Here is a 20,691-nt window from a genome sequence, read left to right as displayed (position 1 = left end):
TCGATTTCAGCCCTATTCTGTGATTTGGGCTGGGATTATACATAGTAACATAGTAACATAGTAAGGCAGAAAAAAAAGACATTTGTCCATCCAGTTCAGCCTATATTCCATCATAATAAATCCCCAGATCTACGTCCTTCTACAGAACCTAATAATTATATGATACAATATTGTTCTGCTCCAGGAAGACATCCAGGCCTCTCTTGAACCCCTCGACTGAGTTCGCCATCACCACCTCCTCAGGCAAGCAATTCCAGATTCTCACTGCCCTAACAGTAAAGAATCCTCTTCTATGTTGGTGGAAAAACCTTCTCTCCTCCAGACGCAAAGAATGCCCCCTTGTGCCCGTCACCTTCCTTGGTATAAACAGGTCCTCAGCGAGATATTTGTATTGTCCCCTTACCTATATATATAATTGTCTAATGGTTTTTCCGTCTGTCTGTCTTTCTGTCTGTCTGTCCTGGAAATCCCGCGTCTCTGATTGATCGAGGCCGCCAGGCCTCGACCAATCAGAGACCGGCACAGCATCGACGTAGAAATCCCGCGTCTCTGATTGGTCGAGGCCGCCAGGCCTCGACCAATCAGCAACGTGCACAGTGACAATGATGTCATAAAGGACGTAGACATCTCACGTTTCTGATTCAGCGACGGGCACAGTATCGACGTACAGTTAGGGCCAGAAATATTTGGACAGTGACACAAGTTTTGTTATTTTAGCTGTTTACAAAAACATGTTCAGAAATACAATTATATATATAATATGGGCTGAAAGTGCACACTCCCAGCTGCAATATGATAGTTTCCACATCCAAATCGGAGAAAGGGTTTAGGAATCATAGCTCTGTAATGCATAGCGTCCTCTTTTTCAAGGGACCAAAAGTAATTGGACAATGGACTCTAAGGGCTGCAATTAACTCTGAAGGCGTCTCCCTCGTTAACCTGTAATCAATGAAGTAGTTAAAAGGTCAGGGGTGGATTCCAGGTGTGTGGTTTTGCATTTGGAAGCTGTTGCTGTGAGCAGACAACATGCGGTCAAAGGAACTCTCAATTGAAGTGAAGCAGAACATCCTGAGGCTGAAAAAAAAGAAAAAATCCATCAGAGAGATAGCAGACATGCTTGGAGTAGCAAAATCAACAGTTGGGTACATTCTGAGAAAAAAGGAATTGACTGGTGAGCTTGGGAACTCAAAAAGGCCTGGGCGTCCACGGATGACAACAGTGGTGGATGATCGCTGCATACTTAATTTGGTGAAGAAGAACCCGTTCACAACATCAACTGAAGTCCAGAACACTCTCAGTGAAGTAGGTGTATCTGTCTCTAAGTCAACAGTAAAGAGAAGACTCCATGACAGTAAATACAAAGGGTTCACATCTAGATGCAAACCATTCATCAATACCAAAAATAGACAGGCCAGAGTTAAATTTGCAGAAAAACACCTCAAGAAGCCAGCTCAGTTCTGGAAAAGTATTCTATGGACAGATGAGAAAAAGATCAACCTGTACCAGAATGATGGGAAGAAAAAAGTTTGGAGAAGAAAGGGAACGGCACATGATCCAAGGCACACCACATCCTCTGTAAAACATGGTGGAGGCTATGTGATGGCATGGGCATGCATGGCTTTCAATGGCACTGGGTCACTTGTGTTTATTGATGACATAAGAGCAGACAAGAGTAGCCGGATGAATTCTGAAGTGTACCGGGATATACTTTCAGCCCAGATTCAGCCAAATGCTGCAAAGTTGATTGGACGGCGCTTCATAGTACAGATGGACAATGACCCCAAGCATACATCCAAAGCTACCCAGGAGTTCATGAGTGCCAAAAAGTGGAACATTCTGCAATGGCCAAGTCAATCTCCAGATCTAAACCCAATTGAGCATGCATTTCACTTGCTCAAATCCAGACTTAAGACGGAAAGACCCACAAACAAGCAAGACCTGAAGGCTGCGGCTGTAAAGGCCTGGCAAAGCATTAAGAAGGAGGAAACCCAGCGTTTGGTGATGTCCATGGGTTCCAGACTTAAGGCAGTGATTGCCATCAAAGGATTTGCAACAAAATATTGAAAATAAAAATATTTTGTTTGGGTTATGTTTATTTGTCCAATTACTTTTGACCTCCTAAAATGTGGAGTGTTTGTAAAGAAATGTGTACAATTCCTACATTTTCTATCAGATATTTTTGTTCAACCCTTCAAATTAAACATTACAATCTGCACTTGAATTCTGTTGTAGAGGTTTCATTTCAAATCCAATGTGGTGGCATGCAGAGCCCAACTCGCGAAAATTGTGTCACTGTCCAAATATTTCTGGCCCTAACTGTACATGTCATAATGGTTGCCATGGCGACGATGATGTCATAAAGGTTGCCTCGACCAATCAGCGACGGGCACAGTCTGCCGCGAATTCTGGAATCATCATTGTCCATATACTACAGGGACATGCATATTCTAGAATACCCGATGCGTTAGAATCGGGCCACAATCTAGTATACTTATACATGGTTATTAGATCGCCTCTCAGTCATCTTTTTTCTAGACTAAATAATCCTAATTTCGCTAATCTATCTGGGTATTGTAGTTCTCCCATCCCCTTTATTAATTTTGTTGCCCTCCTTTGTACTCTTTCTAGTTCCATTGTATCCTTTCTGAGCACCGGTGCCCAAAACTAGACACAGTACTCCATGTGCGATCTAACTAGGGATTTGTACAGAGGCAGTATAATGCTCTCATCATGTGTATCCAGACCTCTTTTAATGCGCCCCATGATCCTGTTTGCCTTGGCAGCTGCTGCCTGGCACTGGCTGCTCCAGGTAAGTTTATCATTAACTAGGATCCCTAAGTCCTTCTCCCTGTCAGATTTACCCAGTGGTTTCTCGTTCAGTGTGTAATGGTGATATTGATTCCTTCTTCCCATGTGTATAACCTTACATTTATCATTGTTAAACCTCATCTGCCACCTTTCAGCCCAAGTTTCCAACTTATCTAGATCCATCTGTAGCAGAATACTATCTTCTCTTGTATTAACTGCTTTACATAGTTTTGTATCATCTGCAAATATTGATATTTTACTATGTAAACCTTCTACCAGATCATTAATGAATATGTTGAAGAGAACAGGTCCCAATACCGACCCCTGCGGTACCCCACTGGTCACAGCGACCCAGTTAGAGACTATACCATTTATAACCACCCTCTGCTTTCTATCACTAAGCCAGTTACTAACCCATTTACACACATTTTCCCCCAAACCAAGCATTCTCATTTTGTGTACCAACCTCTTGTGCGGCACGGTATCAAACGCTTTGGAAAAATCGAGATATACCACGTCCAATGACTCACCGTGGTCCAGCCTATAGCTTACCTCTTCATAAAAACTGATTAGATTGGTTTGACAGGAGCGATTTCTCATAAACCCATGCTGATATGGAGTTAAAACAGTTATTCTCATTGAGATAATCCAGAATAACATCCCTCAGAAACCCTTCAAATATTTTACCAACTATAGAGGTTAGACTTACTGGCCTATAATTTCCAGGTTCACTTTTAGAGCCCTTTTTGAATATTGCCACCACATTTGCTATGCGCCAGTCCTGCGGAACAGACCCTGTCGCATTAGAGTCCCTAAAAATAAATAATGGTTTATCTATTACATTACTTAGTTCTCTTAGTACTCGTGGGTGTATACCATCCGGACCCGGAGATTTATCTATTTTAATCTTCTTTAGCCGGTTTCGCACCTCTTCTTGGGTTAGATTGGTGACCCTTATTATAGGGTTTTCATTGTTTCTTGGGATTTCACCTAGCATTTCATTTTCCACCGTGAATACCGTGGAGAAGAAGGTGTTTAATATGATAGCTTTTTCCTCGTCATCTACAACCATTCTTTCCTCACTATTTTTTAAGGAACCTACATTTTCAGTTTTTATTCTTTTACTATTGATATAGTTGAAGAACAGTTTGGGATTAGTTTTACTCTCCTTAGCAATGTGCTTCTCTGTTTCCTTTTTGGCAGCTTTAATTAGTTTTTTAGATAAAGTATTTTTTTCCCTATAGTTTTTTAGAGCTTCAATGGTGCCATCCTGCTTTAGTAGTGCAAATGCTTTCTTTTTACTGTTAATTGCCTGTCTTACTTCTTTGTTTAGCCACATTGGGTTTTTCCTATTTCTAGTCCTTTTATTCCCACAAGGTATAAACCTCTTACAGTGCCTATTTAGGATGTTCTTAAACATTTTCCATTTATTATCTGTATTCTTATTTCTGAGGATATTGTCCCAGTCTACCAGAATAAGGGCATCTCTAAGCTGGTCAAACTTTGCCTTCCTAAAGTTCACTGTTTTTGTGACTCCCTGACAAGTCCCCCTAGTGAAAGACAGGTGAAACTGTACAATATTGTGGTCGCTATTTCCTAGATGCCCGACCACCTGCAGATTTGTTATTCTGTCAGAGTAAGGCTATGGTCAGATGGCCATAGATTCTCTCGTCCAAGAGAATATTGTCGCTTATGCTACCGACACTCCAATCAAACTCAGATCAGCGTGTTAGCCAGACCCGTATTTGCCACTAGGCACTTGAGGGCACATGCCTAGGGTGGGGACGATGCGGGGGGGGGCAGCACCTGAGCAAGGTTTTTCTTTTTTTGTTTTGTTTTTTTAAGTCCTGGGTCACCTCCCGACCGACCGCACCCCTCCCCGCCCACCTGCCTGCCTCCCACCCACCCTCCTTGAAGACGATACTCACCCTGCTCCAGCGATGCCTGGTGTCAGCATCTGTAGCGCGTCCTGAGTGAGCAGTCACAAGGTACCGCTCATTAAGGTCATGAATATGCGCATATTCATGACCTTAATGAGCGGTACCACATGAACGCTCACTCAGGAAGGTGCTGCGCCGGGACAGAGCCAGAGGGATGTCGGCACGACCGCACGGTGTGGGACAGGTGAGTATGAGGGATGGGGGAAGAAAGAGGATGGGGAGCAGAGCCATGGGAGAAGGAGCGGGGGGGTGGAGAGATGAGCCATGCATACGGGGGGATTATGAGCCATGCATACAAGAGGTGGGGGGGGAATTATGAGCCATGCATACAGGAGGGGGGAATATGAGCCATGCATACAGGGGAATTATGAGCCATGCATACAGGAGGGGGGATATGAGCCATGCATACAGGGGGGAATTATGAGCCATGCATACAGGAGGGGGGGATATGAGCCATGCATACAGGGGGGAATTATGAGCCATGCATACGGGAGGGGGGATATGAGCCATGCATACAGGAGGGGGGATATGAGCCATGCATACAGGAGGGGGGATATGAGCCATGCATACAGGGGGGGGATTATGAGCCATGCATACAGGATGGGGGGTATGAGCCATGCATACAGGAGGGGGGGAATATGAGCCATGCATACAGGAGGAGGGAGGAATATGAGCCATGCATACAGGAGGGGGGAATATGAGCCAAGCATACAGGGGAATTATGAGCCATGCATACAGGAGGGGGGATATGAGTCATGATGCTCAATACCGTATAATGGCCACACATGATGCTCAATTCTGTATAATGGCCACACATGATGCTCAATACTGTATAATGGCCCCATATGATGCTCAATACTGTATAATGGCCACACATGATGCTTCATACTGTATAATGGCCACACATGATGCTCCATACTGTATAATGGCCACACATGATGCTCCATACTGTATAATGGCCACACATGATGCTCCATACTGTATAATGACCCCACATGATGTTCAATACTGTTTAATGGCTGTACATGATGCTCAATACTGTATAATGGCCACACATGATGCTCAATTCTGTATAATGGCCACACATGATGCTCAATACTGTATAATGGCCCCACATGATGCTCAATACTGTATAATGGCCACACATGATGCTTCATACTGAATAATGGCCACACATGATGCTCAATTCTGTATAATGGCCACACATGATGCTCAATACTGTATAATGGCCCCACATGATGCTCAATACTGTATAATGGCCACACATGATGCTTCATACTGAATAATGGCCACACATGATGCTCAATTCTGTATAATGGCCACACATGATGCTCCATACTGTATAATGACCCCACATGATGTTCAATACTGTTTAATGGCCGTACATGATGCTCAATACTGTATAATGGCCACACATGATGCTCAATTCTGTATAATGGCCACACATGATGCTCAATACTGTATAATGGCCCCACATGATGCTCAATACTGTATAATGGCCACACATGATGCTTCATACTGAATAATGGCCACACATGATGCTCAATTCTGTATAATGGCCACACATGATGCTCAATACTGTATAATGGCCCCACATGATGCTCAATACTGTATAATGGCCACACATGATGCTTCATACTGTATAATGGCAACACATGATGCTCCATACTGTATAATAGCCACACATGATGCTCTATACTATATAATGGCCACACATGATGCTCAATACTGTATAATGGCCCCACATGATGCTCCATACTGTATAATGACCCCACATGATGCTCATTACTGTATAATGCCCCCCTCCCATCTTGTATGTGTGGCTCATCTCCCTCCCATCCCATATGCATGGCTCATATTCCCCCCTCCTCCTGTATGCATGGCTCATATTCCCCCCTCCTCCTGTATGCATGGCTCATATTCCCCCCTCCTGTATGCATGGCTCATACCCCCCGTCCTGTATGCATGGCTCATAATCCCCCCTGTATGCATGGCTCATATTCCCCCCTCCTGTATGCATGGCTCATAATTCCCCCCCACCTCCTGTATGCATGGCTCATATTTCACCACCGTCCCCCTCCTGTATGCATGGCTCATAATTCCCCCTCTGTATGCATGGCTCATATCCCCCCTCCTGTATGCATGGCTCATATCCCCCCTCCTGTATGCATGGCTCATAATTCCCCCCTGTATGCATGGCTCATATCCCCCCCTCCCGTATGCATGGCTCATAATTCCCCCCCTGTATGCATGGCTCATATCCCCCCCCCTCCTGTATGCATGGCTCATAATTCCCCCCTGTATGCATGTGGGGTCATTATACAGTATGGAGCATCATGTGTGGCCATTATACAGTATGGAGCATCATGTGTGGCCATTATACAGTATAGAGCATCATGTGGGGTCATTATACAGTATGGAACATCATGTGTGGCCATTATACAGTATGGAGCATCATGTGTGGCCATTATACAGTATAGAGCATCACCTGTGGCCATTATACAGCATAGAGCATCATGTGTGGCCATTATACAGTATGGAGCATCATGTGTGGCCATTATACAGTATTGAGCATCATGTGGGGCCATTATACAGTATTGAGCATCATGTGTGGCCATTATACAATATTGAGCATCATGTGTGGCCATTATACAGTATTGAGCATCATGTACGGCCATTAAACAGTATTGAACATTATGTGGGGTCATTATACAGTATGGAGCATCATGTGTGGCCATTATACAGTATGGAGCATCATGTGTGGCCATTATACAGTATGGAGCATCATGTGTGGCCAATGGCCATTATACAGTATGGAGCATCATGTGTGGCCATTATACAGTACGGAGCATCATGTGTGGCTATTATACAGTATAGAGCATCATGTGTGGCCATTACACAGTATGAAGCATCATGTGTGGCCATTATACAGTATGGAGCCCTGTGTGGCCATATTTATTTTTGTTTATAATTATTGTATATGAAACAGTGTGATCAGCAGTGCTAAATGGGTGTGGTTGGGACGTGGATATGGGTGTGACTAGTTGTGAAATGGGTGTGGTCAGAGGCGTGGCCTAAAATTTGCCGCAGCGCACTACGCGCGCCGCAAACTTTATACCTCTTTCCCTTCTTCAAAAGTTGGGAGGTATGGTACCACATTTGCCAGATCACGGCAAGTGCCACAAATCCCATGGGGAATGAATGAGGCCAAACGCAGTGTTGCCGTAAGTGATCACAGCAAGTTACACGGCAGATGCAGAAAAACTGCCCGATCTGCTGCAAAAGGCTACTTTCCCATCAGCGATTCTTGCCAAAGTCTATGCCGATAGTGTCATACTCACCAATGGGGGAGGCAGCACTAAAAGTGTCTAGGGCAGCAGGAAGTCTAAATACGGCCCTGGTGTCAGCATACTGTGATTCTATACTCTCGGATTAGAGAATCGAACCACACTGTGAGGAGCAGATAGAGAGCAAAATGTCTCCACCTTCTCTATTCTGTGAGTCGGTGTCATCGGAGTGCAGGCTGATGTTTTCCACGTGCCCATAGACTTAAATGGGTGAGTGCCATAGCAACATTCTGATTTTGTCAGTAAAAAATCATGAATTGGCATTGTCTCATTGAGTAACACTAGTCCGATTGCTATCTGATAAAAAAAAAAATCTGATAGAACTCACCTTATGTATAAAAATGATAAAAGCCACTTTGAGAATACTTTATTCACATCTTGGTGGCTCAGTGGTTAGCAGTGCAGCCATGCATCGTTGGGGTCCTGGGTTGAAATCCCACCAAGGACAACATCTTCAAGGAGTTTGCAAGCTCTCCTGTGTTTGCATGGGTTTCCTCTGGGGTCTCCGGTTTCCTCCCACATTCCAAAGACATAATGATAGGGAATTTAGATTGTGATCACCATTGGGAACAGTGATGATAATGTATGTAAAGTGCTGCGGACTAAGATGTTGCTTTATTGGCAAGGCATAATAAATAAATAATACATTTTAGTTCTAAACATTGTGACCATTGCCTTAATCGGAACAGTATTACTTCTGTGGAAGCACCACAAAAGTCCACATATACCCATTACATAATCAATTGAAGTGTGACCCGTGGTACACAGCTATCCTTTGTCTTGAAAGACTTTTCCAACTATGCCAAAGATTTTACCTTGCCATGACTGACTGGCAGATTGACCATTCCACAGACATATTACCGCACTTTGAATTTCACTTAGTAATGATGGTGCGGAGGGTTTGTAAAAATGATTGTTAATTTGATCACACGTTCCATAAAATATTTTACAATATTGTTGGCCGAACATACCCTTTTGCATGAAGAGATGGGCTGCCTGTAAATATTTTTAGGCCTGTATGTGAAGAAGAGATCAGCGATAAATGATCATTTTGTCGATTCTTGTTTGATCGCTGTGCATGTTGATGATTACCAGAAATAAATGGTCAAACAAAAGACAGTTCTTTGAATAATTGCCCCAAGTTAAAGGGGTTTCCCATGAAAAAAAGTTAATTTTAATGAATAGCTTTTGGAAGAATAATAGTTCCCACAATTGGATAGGTTTAAATAAAATGTTCTTGTGATGTGATAATCATGTGATAATGATGTGATGTGCCCCTGCTGTGTACTGTGTAATGGCCATGTCTGACCGTACAGGAATATTGTCTGATCATACCACAGCTCCTGGGCAGGGGAGGAAGGAAGAGAGTTTACGGACATTATAGCCTGAGGTCACAAATGATTCTTTCTGTGAGATAAAACATTTCCATGTCTGTCTTTAACCCCTTTACCCCCAAGGGTGGTTTGCACGTTAATGACCAGGCCAATTTTTACAATTCTGACCACTGTCCATTTATGAGGTTATAACTCTGGAACGCTTCAACGGATCCCAGTGATTCTGACAACGTTTTCTCAAGACATATTATACTTCATGATAGTGGTAAAACTTCTTTGATATTACCTGTGTTTATTTGTGAAAAAAATGGAAATTTGGTGAAAATTTTGAAAATTTTGCAATTTTCCAACTTTGAATTTTTATGCAATTAAATCACAGAGATATGTCACACAAAATAATTAAGTAACATTTTCCACATGTCTACTTTACATCAGCACAATTTTGGAACCAATTTTTTTTTGTTAGGGAGTTATAAGGGTTAAAAGTTGATGAGCAATTTCCCATTTTTAAAACACCTTTTTTTTTAGGGACCACATCTCATTTGAAGTCATTTTGAAGGGTCTATATGATAGAAAATACCCAAGTGTGACACCATTCTAAAAACAGCACCCTTCAAGGTGCTCAAAACCACATTCAAGAAGTTTATTAACCCTTCAGGTGTTTCACAGGAATTTTTGGAATGTTTAAATAAAAATGAACATTTAACTTTTTTTCACAAAAAATTTATTTCAGCTCCAATTTATTTTATTTTACCAAGGGTAACAGGAGAAAATGGACCCCAAATGTTGTTGTACAATTTGTCCTGAGTACGCTGATACCCCATATGTGGGGGTAAACCACTGTTTGGGCACATGGGAGAGCTCGGAAGGAAAGGAGCGCCGTTTGACTTTTCAATGCAAAATTGACAGGAATTGAGATGGGACGCCATTTTGCATTCGGAGAGCCACTCATGTGCCTAAACATTGAAACCCTCCACAAGTGACACCATTTTGGAAAGTAGACTCCCTAAGGAACTTATCTAGATGTGTGGTGAGCACTTTGACCCACCAAGGACTTCACAGAAGTTTATAATGCAGAGCCGTAAAAATAAAACAAAAATTTTTTCCCACAAAAATTATTTTTTAGCCCCCAGTTTTGTATTTTCCCCGAGGGTAACAGGAGAAATTGGACCCCAAAAGTTGTTGTCCAATTTGTCCTGAGTACGCTGACAACCCATATGTGGGGGGAACCACCGTTTGGGCGCATGGGAGGGCTCGGAAGGGAAGGAGCGCCATTTGGAATGCTGACTTAGATGGAATGGTCTGCAGGCGTCACATTGCATTTGCAGAGCCCCTAATGTACCTAAACAGTAGAAATCATCCACATGTGACACCATTTTGCAAAGTAGACCCTCTAACTAACTCATCTAGATGTGTTGTGAGAGCTTTGAACCCCCAAGTGTTTCACTACAGTTTATAACGCAGAGCCGTGAAAATAGTAAAAAAAAAAAAATCTCCCCCCGAAATTATTTTTTAGCCCGCAGTTTTGTATTTTCCCAAGGGTAACAGGAGAAATTGGACCCCAAACTTTGTTGTCCAAATTGTCCTGAGTACGCTGATACCCCATATGTTGGGATAAACCCCTGTTTGGGCACACGGGAGAGCTCGGAAGGGAAGGAGCACTGTTTTACTTTTTCAACGCAGAATTGGCTGGAATTGAGATCGGACGCCATATCGCATTTGGAGAGCCCCTGATGTGCCTAAACAGTGGAAACCCCCCAATAATAACTGAAACCCTAATCCAAACACACCCCTAACCCTAATCCCAATGGTAACCCTAACCACACCTCTAACCCAGACACACCCCTAACCCTAATCCCAACCGTGAATGTAATCCAAATCCAAACCCTAACCCCATATTTAGCCCCAACCCTAACTGTAGCCTTAACCATAGCCCCAACCCTAACCCTAGCCCTAACCCTAACCTTAACCCTAGCCCTAATGGGAAAATGGAAATAAATACATTTGGAAATAAATACATTTTTTAATTTTTCCCTAACTAAGGGGGTGATGAAGGGGGGGTTGATTTACTTTTATAGCAGGTTTTTTAGCGGATTTTTAGGATTGGCAGCCGTCATACACTGAAAGACGCTTTTTATTGCAAAAAATATTTTTTGCGTTACCACATTTTGAGAGCTATAATTTTTCCATATTTGAGTCCACAGAGTCAAGTGAGGTCTTGTTTTTTGCGGGACGAGTTGACGTTTTTATTAGGCAGCCTCAATAGTAAAAAAGTTGGTCACACAGGGTTAATAGCAGCGTTAATGGAGTGCGTTACACCGCGGCATAACGCGGTCCATTAGCGCTGCCATTAACCCTGTGTGAGTGCTGACTGGAGGGGAGTACGGAGCGGGCACTGACTGCGAGGAGTATGGAGCGGCCATGTTGCCGCCGGAGTGCGCCCATCGCTGATTGGTCATGGCAATGTTTGTGGGCGTTTTGCCACGACCAATCAGCGACTTGGATTCCATGACAGACAGAGGCCGCAACCAATGAATATCCGTGACAGACAGAAGGACAGACAGAAAGACGGAAGTGACCCTTAGACAATTATATAGCAGATTATAATGCAGCTATGTAGCTATAACATTGGATGTATTGCAAACAAAACATTGCAGCACCGTCTCCAGTTAGTGAAAAGGGCTGTAGCCAAGAAAGACTTATGGATGTACCAAAAAGGCAAAATGAAGGCAGCACTCAGAGTTCAAGTGAAAAAAATGTGGAATTTTATTCACCCTTTTAAGTGCAGTGTTTCAGCTTCTCACGTGCTGCTAGATGTGTTGCCTCCATTTGTTTTTTTAGCTATACAATTGATTCCTTTTTATTTTGTGAATATAGATCTATACAAGGAGGCTTATACTACAGTGGGGCAAAAAAGTATTTAGTCAGTCAGCAATAGTGCAAGTTCCACCACTTAAAAAGATGAGAGGCGTCTGTAATTTACATCATAGGTAGACCTCAACTATGGGAGACAAACTGAGAAAAAAAAATCCAGAAAATCACATTGTCTGTTTTTTTAACATTTTATTTGCATATTACGGTGGAAAATAAGTATTTGGTCAGAAACAAAATTTCATCTCAATACTTTGTAATATATCCTTTGTTGGCAATGACAGAGGTCAAACGTTTTCTGTAAGTCTTCACAAGGTTGCCACACACTGTTGTTGGTATGTTGGCCCATTCCTCCATGCAGATCTCCTCTAGAGCAGTGATGTTTTTGGCTTTTCGCTTGGCAACATGGACTTTCAACTCCCTCCAAAGGTTTTCTATAGGGTTGAGATCTGGAGACTGGCTAGGCCACTCCAGGACCTTGAAATGCTTCTTACGAAGCCACTCCTTCGTTGCCCTGGCGGTGTGCTTTGGATCATTGTCATGTTGAAAGACCCAGCCCCGTTTCATCTTCAATGCCCTTGCTGATGGAAGGAGGTTTGCACTCAAAATCTCACGATACATGGCCCCATTCATTCTTTCATGTACGTGGATCAGTCGTCCTGGCCCCTTTGCAGAGAAACAGCCCCAAAGCATGATGTTTCCACCACCATGCTTTACAGTAGGTATGGTGTTTGATGGATGCAACTCAGTATTCTTTTTCCTCCAAACACGACAAGTTGTGTTTCTACCAAACAGTTCCAGTTTGGTTTCATCAGACCATAGGACATTCTCCCAAAACTCCTCTGGATCATCCAAATGCTCTCTAGCAAACTTCAGACGGGCCCGGACATGTACTGGCTTAAGCAGTGGGACACGTCTGGCACTGCAGGATCTGAGTCCATGGTGGCGTAGTGTGTTACTTATGGTAGGCCTTGTTACATTGGTCCCAGCTCTCTGCAGTTCATTCACTAGGTCCCCCCGCGTGGTTCTGGGATTTTTGCTCACCGTTCTTGTGATCATTCTGACCCCACGGGGTGGGATTTTGTGTGGAGCCCCAGATCGAGGGAGATTATCAGTGGTCTTGTATGTCTTCCATTTTCTAATTATTGCTCCCACTGTTGATTTCTTCACTCCAAGCTGGTTGGCTATTGCAGATTCAGTCTTCCCAGCCTGGTGCAGGGCTACAATTTTGTTTCTGGTGTCCTTTGACAGCTCTTTGGTCTTCACCATAGTGGAGTTTGGAGTCAGACCGTTTGAGGGTGTGCACAGGTGTCTTTTTATACTGATAAGTTTAAACAGGTGCCATTACTACAGGTAATGAGTGGAGGAAAGAGGAGACTCTTAGAGAAGAAGTTACAGGTCTGTGAGAGCCAGAAATCTTGATTGTTTGTTTCTGACCAAATACTTATTTTCCACCATAATATGCAAAATAAATTATAAAAAAACAGACAATGTGATTTTCTGGATTTTTTTTTCTCAGTTTGTCTCCCATAGTTGAGGTCTACCTATGATGTAAATTACAGACGCCTCATCTTTTTAAGTGGTGGAACTTGCACTATTGCTGACTGACTAAATACTTTTTTGCCCCACTGTACATGCATATACAGTGCATATATAGTAATAGGTTTGTAGGAGAACTTGTACAGAAGTTGCAAACACTCATTCTTCCCACACTTAAATAAAGAGCACGGTCCTTAAGAGTACACAATACTGCTACGCACTTTGGCCTGAAATTAGGCTAGAATACAGTTTCTAAAAGTTGTGAACTTTATGTCACGTCTAGTGATGAGCGAACATGCTCGGAAAAGGTGCTATCCGCGCATGTCCGGCTGTTATCCGATTTTCTTCGGCGTGCTTGAATAATATGTTCGACTTCCTGTGGCTGCATGTCTCACAGCTGTTCTACAGCTGCAACAAACAGTCAATCCGTGCATGTGTTGCAGCTTTCTAACAGCGGTGAATAAATCAGCTGCTGGGACTCATGTTATTCGAGCATGCCCAAGATCCTTGGATAACACCTGAGCATGCGCGGATGGCACGTCATGTTCGCTGATCACTAATTGCGTCCTGCAGTCTGCTCCAGTGAATATTTAAGTGCCAATATTCCTGACTAATTCAAGGACAGCAAAAGAACCTTAAAGCCTGTGATCTCGGTCTAGATGTAGAATCTGAATTTTCTCTTTGGGTTTATTGAAGTCTATATGTCACACCATGTAAGAATAGAATGTTTTTCTATCATGGGATATCAGACAAGTCGATTATCTTGCTTCTTATAAAGTCTTATTCAGTTGTCAGGGTTTTTTCTCTAACATAAAAGAAAAAAAAGTACACTGTTTCATTAGTGTAATTGTGCGGTGTCAGATCTCCTCCCCCCCCTAAAAAAAAAAAAAACATATTGCAGAGCTACTCCTATCCATTGTAATGGTAAAAAGGGACAGTACACAGATTGCTTGCGTATGGCATCTATGTGCTGTCTTTTCATTTCATGGGCAAACAGACTTGTATTTTATATTTTGATCCATGGCTCAGATCAACGTTGGGCATGTTTATGTGATTTGTTTGTAGACATAATTTGCCAAAAAATAAGGACATGCGAACAACACCATAAACTATAATGGATATGTTTTCTATCCATGAAAAACGTGGATAAAACACGTATGGGGAAAAGCAAACATTTGAATGGGGTCTTCTAAGCCCACCTAATGTAAGTGTCGATGACCGTCATCATAGAGTGATTGAAATCTTTTCCCAAAGTGTGCTTTACTGCTATAACCCTACCCACCATTTACATTTATTAGCATGATGTCATAGGGGGGTTAGGAGACTTGCAGTATTGAAAAAGTGATGATAATTAAGTCTCCTTTTGAAGTTAGAAATCCTTCATTTTCTTTAATAAAGGGAAAGTATTTCCTACTTTGAGCGTAAATTAAATTATTAAATGAATATTTTACAATTATACTGTTATCCCATTATTATTAAAGTAAAGCTTCAAAAGCCATCATAAGGATGCTTTTTATCCTGCCGCACCCCTTAGTGGTATGTTTTTTAACCTGAATTTGAAGTGAATGCCATCATTTAATTGCATCTGATGTTGTTTTCAAAAATTTGTCAGTAAACCTAGTGACTATAGATTTTAAGGTACCGTAAAGGAAGAGTTAAAGGGAACCCAAACCAAGGGCAGCATGAATCAAAGCATGGCCGCACAATTGCAGCCGTATAAGTCCTTCTCTAAAAGACTCTGGTATTTTAGGTGATTGAATGAATTGCATGACAGGTTCTCTTAGTCTTTAAAGAGGTTTTCCCACAAAGAATAGTTCATTTTAATCAATGGATCTTATAATAATAAGCTCCACATTTGGATGCATTTAAATAAAATGTTCCTGTGCTGAGATAATCTTATAAATGTGCCCCTGCTGTGTACTGTGTCTCAACACCTTTATGAGCTTTAATTATCAATGTAATTACCCTTTTTGAAAATTGGAAACTGTAGTGTATATGTATGTACATTTAAAGATTGTAAACTATTAACTTGGGGAATATGAGTACTAAGATCTGGCCAAAATGAATGTTTTGTTTAAGACACCTCTTTCCATATACACAATGTATTAGGTAGATCACAGGAAGATCTGCTTAATAAACTAGGTTTGTTAAAAGTTGGAAAAACATTTAATGAACACCTTACACAGAGACATGTCCATTTTTTCAGTCAGCAATACAAGTCTATGGGTCTGTGAAAGACATGTTCATCAGACGAGTGGCATCCATGTGCTGTACGTGTTTAACATTGCAAAGTATAGGAGAAGCTTTGTAATTTAATTCTTTCTTTAGCTATAGCGGAAAAAAGCTAATGGTATCATACTGATGGAAAACCCTCATCACACCAGTACTGGTTTTTCGCGTACGTGTTTTATACGGACATGTGAAGGGGGCCTCAAATAGCTTTTGCACTGCTATGATATTGATCCCCTATAAATTGGATATATCATCAATATAAGAATGGAGGGAGTCTGACACGCAGCACACCCACAATGTATCTGTTAGGCTACGTTCACATTAGCGTTATGCTAGTTTGCGTCGGGCGACGCAGCGGCGACGCATGCGTCATGTGCCCCTATATTTAACATGGGGGACGCATGCGTTGTTTGTTGCATTGTGCGACGCATGCGTCTTTTTTGCTGCAAGCGTCGGACCAAGAAAACGCAACAAGTTGCATTTTTCTTGCGTCCAAATTTCGGCAAAAAACGACGCATGCATCGCAAAATGCAGCATTTTTGCGTGCGTTTTGGTGCGTTTTTGCGTGCGTTGTGCGTTGCATCACAGACGCAGCGGCGCACAACACAAATGTGAACGTAGCCTTACGGGTTTCAGCAACAGCCGGATCTAAACAGTGTGTGGGGCAGAACACCACTGTTTTTGTTTGCATACACGCTTTTTCAAGATTGACCACAGGTTCTCAATGAGACTTAAATTTGGGGAGTTTCCAGGCCAAGGACCCAAAATGTCAATGGTTTGTTCACCGAGCCACTTAGTTATCACTTTTACATTGTGACATGATGCTCCATCATACTGGAAAAAGTATTGTTCAATCAATCATCACTATCCCCAGAATTCAATATTATTGAAAACCCATGGTCAGTCTTCAAAAAGTGAATGGACAAACAAAAACACAGAAATTGTGATAAACTCCAAACACTGATTAAGCAAAATTAGGTTGCAATCAGTCAGAACCTGATATCCAGCATCTCAGGGAGAATTGCAAAAGTCTTAAAAAATAAGGATCAACACTCTAAAGATTGAGTCTTTGCATAAAATTGACGTATTGTAAAAAAAAAAGTAAAAAATACCGTATGAAATGTTTAAAAGTATACTACAGTAACCATGGAAACAACTGACTAAAAGACCTAAAAACAACAAACTTCGTGAAAACCAAAAGCTACTTTTTCATCAATAAAACCTTCCATGAAATGTTATTTGACTCAAAAAAATATGGTTGTACACTGTCACTGATCCATTAACAACCCAAAGGTAGACAGTTCTATTTTAAGAATCTTCTTCTCGACAACATGACATTTACAGTGGCTCACCTCAGGCCAATGGTAATGCTGGCATTCATGGCATTACCTAATACCAGCGTTCCTCATACATAAAAACACTGTCTCTACCACAAGGAAGGCTTCAGAAAAGAGAACAGAAATGTCACGTTTTAGGGTTGAACGCCCGTTTCGGGGGTTGTGATGGATTCTGCTTGCCGCATTTTCTCCTTTTCAATGCTCACTGACAATGCACTCTTTTAGTGTCTCATTGCTTTTCATTAGACCCAGCAATGGAGCGCACTGTCACTGTGTATTAATAGGAAAATATCACTAAGAGCAGAAAGATCATACAGACCATGACCTGTAATTGACAACCGACACATGCTGGGACTAGAGCAGACACATAAATGGACATCACTGATGCCACTTCGTTTCAGTGTGGGGAATGCAGCAGTAGTGACCTGTTTGAGTATCTTAACATGTACTCGATAATCCCAAACTAATTGTTATTGGAATGGAAGTAAAAACATAGGAAGGAGGAGTAGAGAGGGAATGGTAGGACATTTTTCATTTAAATATATCACAAAAGTAAAATTGAAAAAATTGGAGTCCGGCTCATGAGTAAGACTGCTTAGTGCAGTTAAAACGCATCGACTGGGTCATGGTGACCATGTAAATGTTTCTTTTGTACGCACTATATTTTCTTTTGAAAAAGAAAAGTAAAATCCAGTCCTGTTGATCTGGACTCCATTTTTTTCTATTTTCCTTGATGTGAGGCCGGAGTCTGAGCCCCCGGTGGATGAGCACAGAGTTACTATGTGAGCTGGAATCAAGTTTTTATATTGCAAAAGTGATTAGATTATTAAATTAAATAGACATTTTGCATGGAATTCAACTTTGATTTCGGACCGCACCCATATAGACCTTTTCATTTATGAGACATATAACTTGGTATCTCATGACTCGCTCAAAGAAGGCAAGTAGTAATTCAAATTAACTAGTCCTCTATGAGCCTATATCATTCATTATTTTATCTTCCAAGTATTTATACTTAGAAATATTATACAATACTTTCACTGGTACACCTTCTTTTAGTTCTCATAGGTCATCAAGAAAAAATCCAGTCTAGATAAAGAAAATTCCAACATGATGCCTTATTTTAACGGTTACATAGCTAAGTGAAAATAACCATATGCAGATGAAATGGAAAACGTGAATGGTTTCTAAAATAAGAATTACATTGCTAATACCTCCTTTCGAATCTCGAGATGTGTCCTTGAGGCAGTCCCTGATGATTCCTTACTATTCCTCTTCCAAGGTGATCTTGACTCAAATCACTGGATACTGGAAAGTTTATTCTAGAGTTATCTCCACTTCTATGTAATGGTACCGATGTCCGAATGGCTGATACAACATGTCCAGTATATGGATTCAATGAGGTATCGTGACCAAGTTTATTTTGATAACTGGTACTTCTTTCTCCAGCAGAGTACTGGAAACTTGGAACCTGCCGTCCCCTTTCTTGATAATTACCAGGAAGGCACGGCCGGGTTTGCTCCATAACACCACCACCACAACTTCGAGAGCAGGCTGACCATGGTCCCCAACTACCCCACAGACCAGAAGACTCAGTACTGATATTTTCTGGAGCAGTTCTTTGTTCTATCCTCTGTGGAACCTGAAATAAAGAACAGAAAATGTAGTAAAAAATATCTGTATACCCAACATTAAACTAACAACTAGATTATAAAACATTGTGTCCAAATGCATTATGAAGAAATTAAATGGAACCTGTCAGTTGATTCCTGCTGCCCAAACTACGGGCAGCATGAATAAGAGCCAGGCTGCACCACTGTAACTAAAAATGTTTTTCTCTGAAATGCTTGTTAATACCCCTTCCCACCGCGGCCCTTTTTCGTTTTTCGCTCCCCTCCTTCCCAGAGCCATAACTTTTTTATTTTTCCGTCAATTTGGCCATCTGAGGGCTTATTTTTTGCAGGACGAGTTGTACTTTTGAACAACATAATTGGTTTTATCATGTCTTGTACTAGAAAATGGGAAAAAAATTCCAAGTGTGGTGAAATTGCAAAAAAATGCAATCCCACACTTGTTTTTTGTTTGGCTTTTTTGCTAGCTTCACTAAATACTAAAACTGGCCTGATATTATGATTCTCCAGGTTATTGTGAGTTCATAGACACCTAACATGCCTAGGTTATTTTTTATCAAGTGGTGAAAAAAAATCAAAACTTTGCTAAAAGAAAAAAGAAATGTGCCATTTTCCAATACCCGTAGCGTCTCCATTTTTCGTGATCTGGGGTCGGGTGAGGGCTTATTTTTTGCGTGCCGAGCTGACGTTTTTAATTATACCACTTTTGTGCAGATACGTTCTTTTGATCGCCCGTTATTGCATTTTAATGCAATGTCATGGCGACCAAAAGAAACGTAATTCTGGCGTTTTGAATTTTTTTCTCACTACGCTGTTTAGCGATCAGGTTAATGTTTTTTTATTGATAGATCGGGTGATTCTGAACGCGGCGATGCCAAATATATGTAGGTTTGATTTTTTTTAATTGTTTATTTTGGATATTTTGGATCATGTGACGGGGGTTGGCGATGCACTCATTTCCGGCCGCGCGGCCAGAAGCAGTAGTTAAATGCCGCTGTCAGCGTTTGACAGTGGCATTTAACAGGTTAATAGCAGCGGGTGAATCGCGGTTTCACCCGCCGCTATTGGGTGCACATGTCAGCTGTACAAAACAGCTGACATGTCGCGACTTTGATGTGGGCTCCGGCAGCGAGGGAGGGAGGAGACACGACATGCGCAGTACTAGTACGGCGCATGTCGTGAAGGGGTTAAATTTTGATTTTTTTTTTTAAGGCCCTGAACTATAGTGAGAAATGATACTAGTCCAGCACTGGCCCTGGCCAGCTGCTCCTTGTATCGCTCTAGGTGATTGGGAGGTCTTTCTAAATGTCCACAAATGGGAAACACCTGTCAATCAAACACAGTGGAGCAGAGAGAAGCTGGCCAAGTGCGGCAAAGGACTAGTCTCTTCTCTGCATAAGGACCTCAGCTGGATCTTTAAACTAGTATTAAGAGTCTAAAAAGATAACCGTCTTTCTTGCCCAGAAACCAATCAGAGCTAAGCTTTCATTTAATAAAGTGCTCTGGTAAAATGAAAGCTGTGCTGTGATTGGTTGCTAGGGATAACAAAGATAATGTTCCTCTTAGACATTTTTGATAAACCTGCCCCCATGTTTTTTTCTGAAAAATCGAAGCATTTCAGCAAAAAATATACCTGGTTGCAATTGTACAGC

At 41.7% G+C, this 20,691-nt stretch overlaps 1 protein-coding gene across 2 annotated transcripts in view; it reads right to left on the bottom strand.

The window, feature by feature from the left end:
- Positions 1-20,691, bottom strand: part of THSD4 (thrombospondin type 1 domain containing 4) — a 1,349,728-nt gene that overhangs the window by 1,066,023 nt on the left and 263,014 nt on the right. For both annotated transcript variants that reach the window (XM_069765881.1, XM_069765882.1), the window contains exon 4: positions 18,623-19,050. In XM_069765881.1, coding sequence (XP_069621982.1) covers positions 18,623-19,050 — 428 coding nt within the window. The remainder of the gene's footprint in view (positions 1-18,622; positions 19,051-20,691) is intronic.

The sequence above is a fragment of the Ranitomeya imitator genome, chromosome 4, assembly GCF_032444005.1.
Source record: "Ranitomeya imitator isolate aRanImi1 chromosome 4, aRanImi1.pri, whole genome shotgun sequence".
NCBI lineage: Eukaryota > Metazoa > Chordata > Amphibia > Anura > Dendrobatidae > Ranitomeya > Ranitomeya imitator.
The sequence above is the reverse complement of the archived record's forward strand: the minus strand, read 5'-3'. Positions and strand labels throughout refer to the sequence as shown.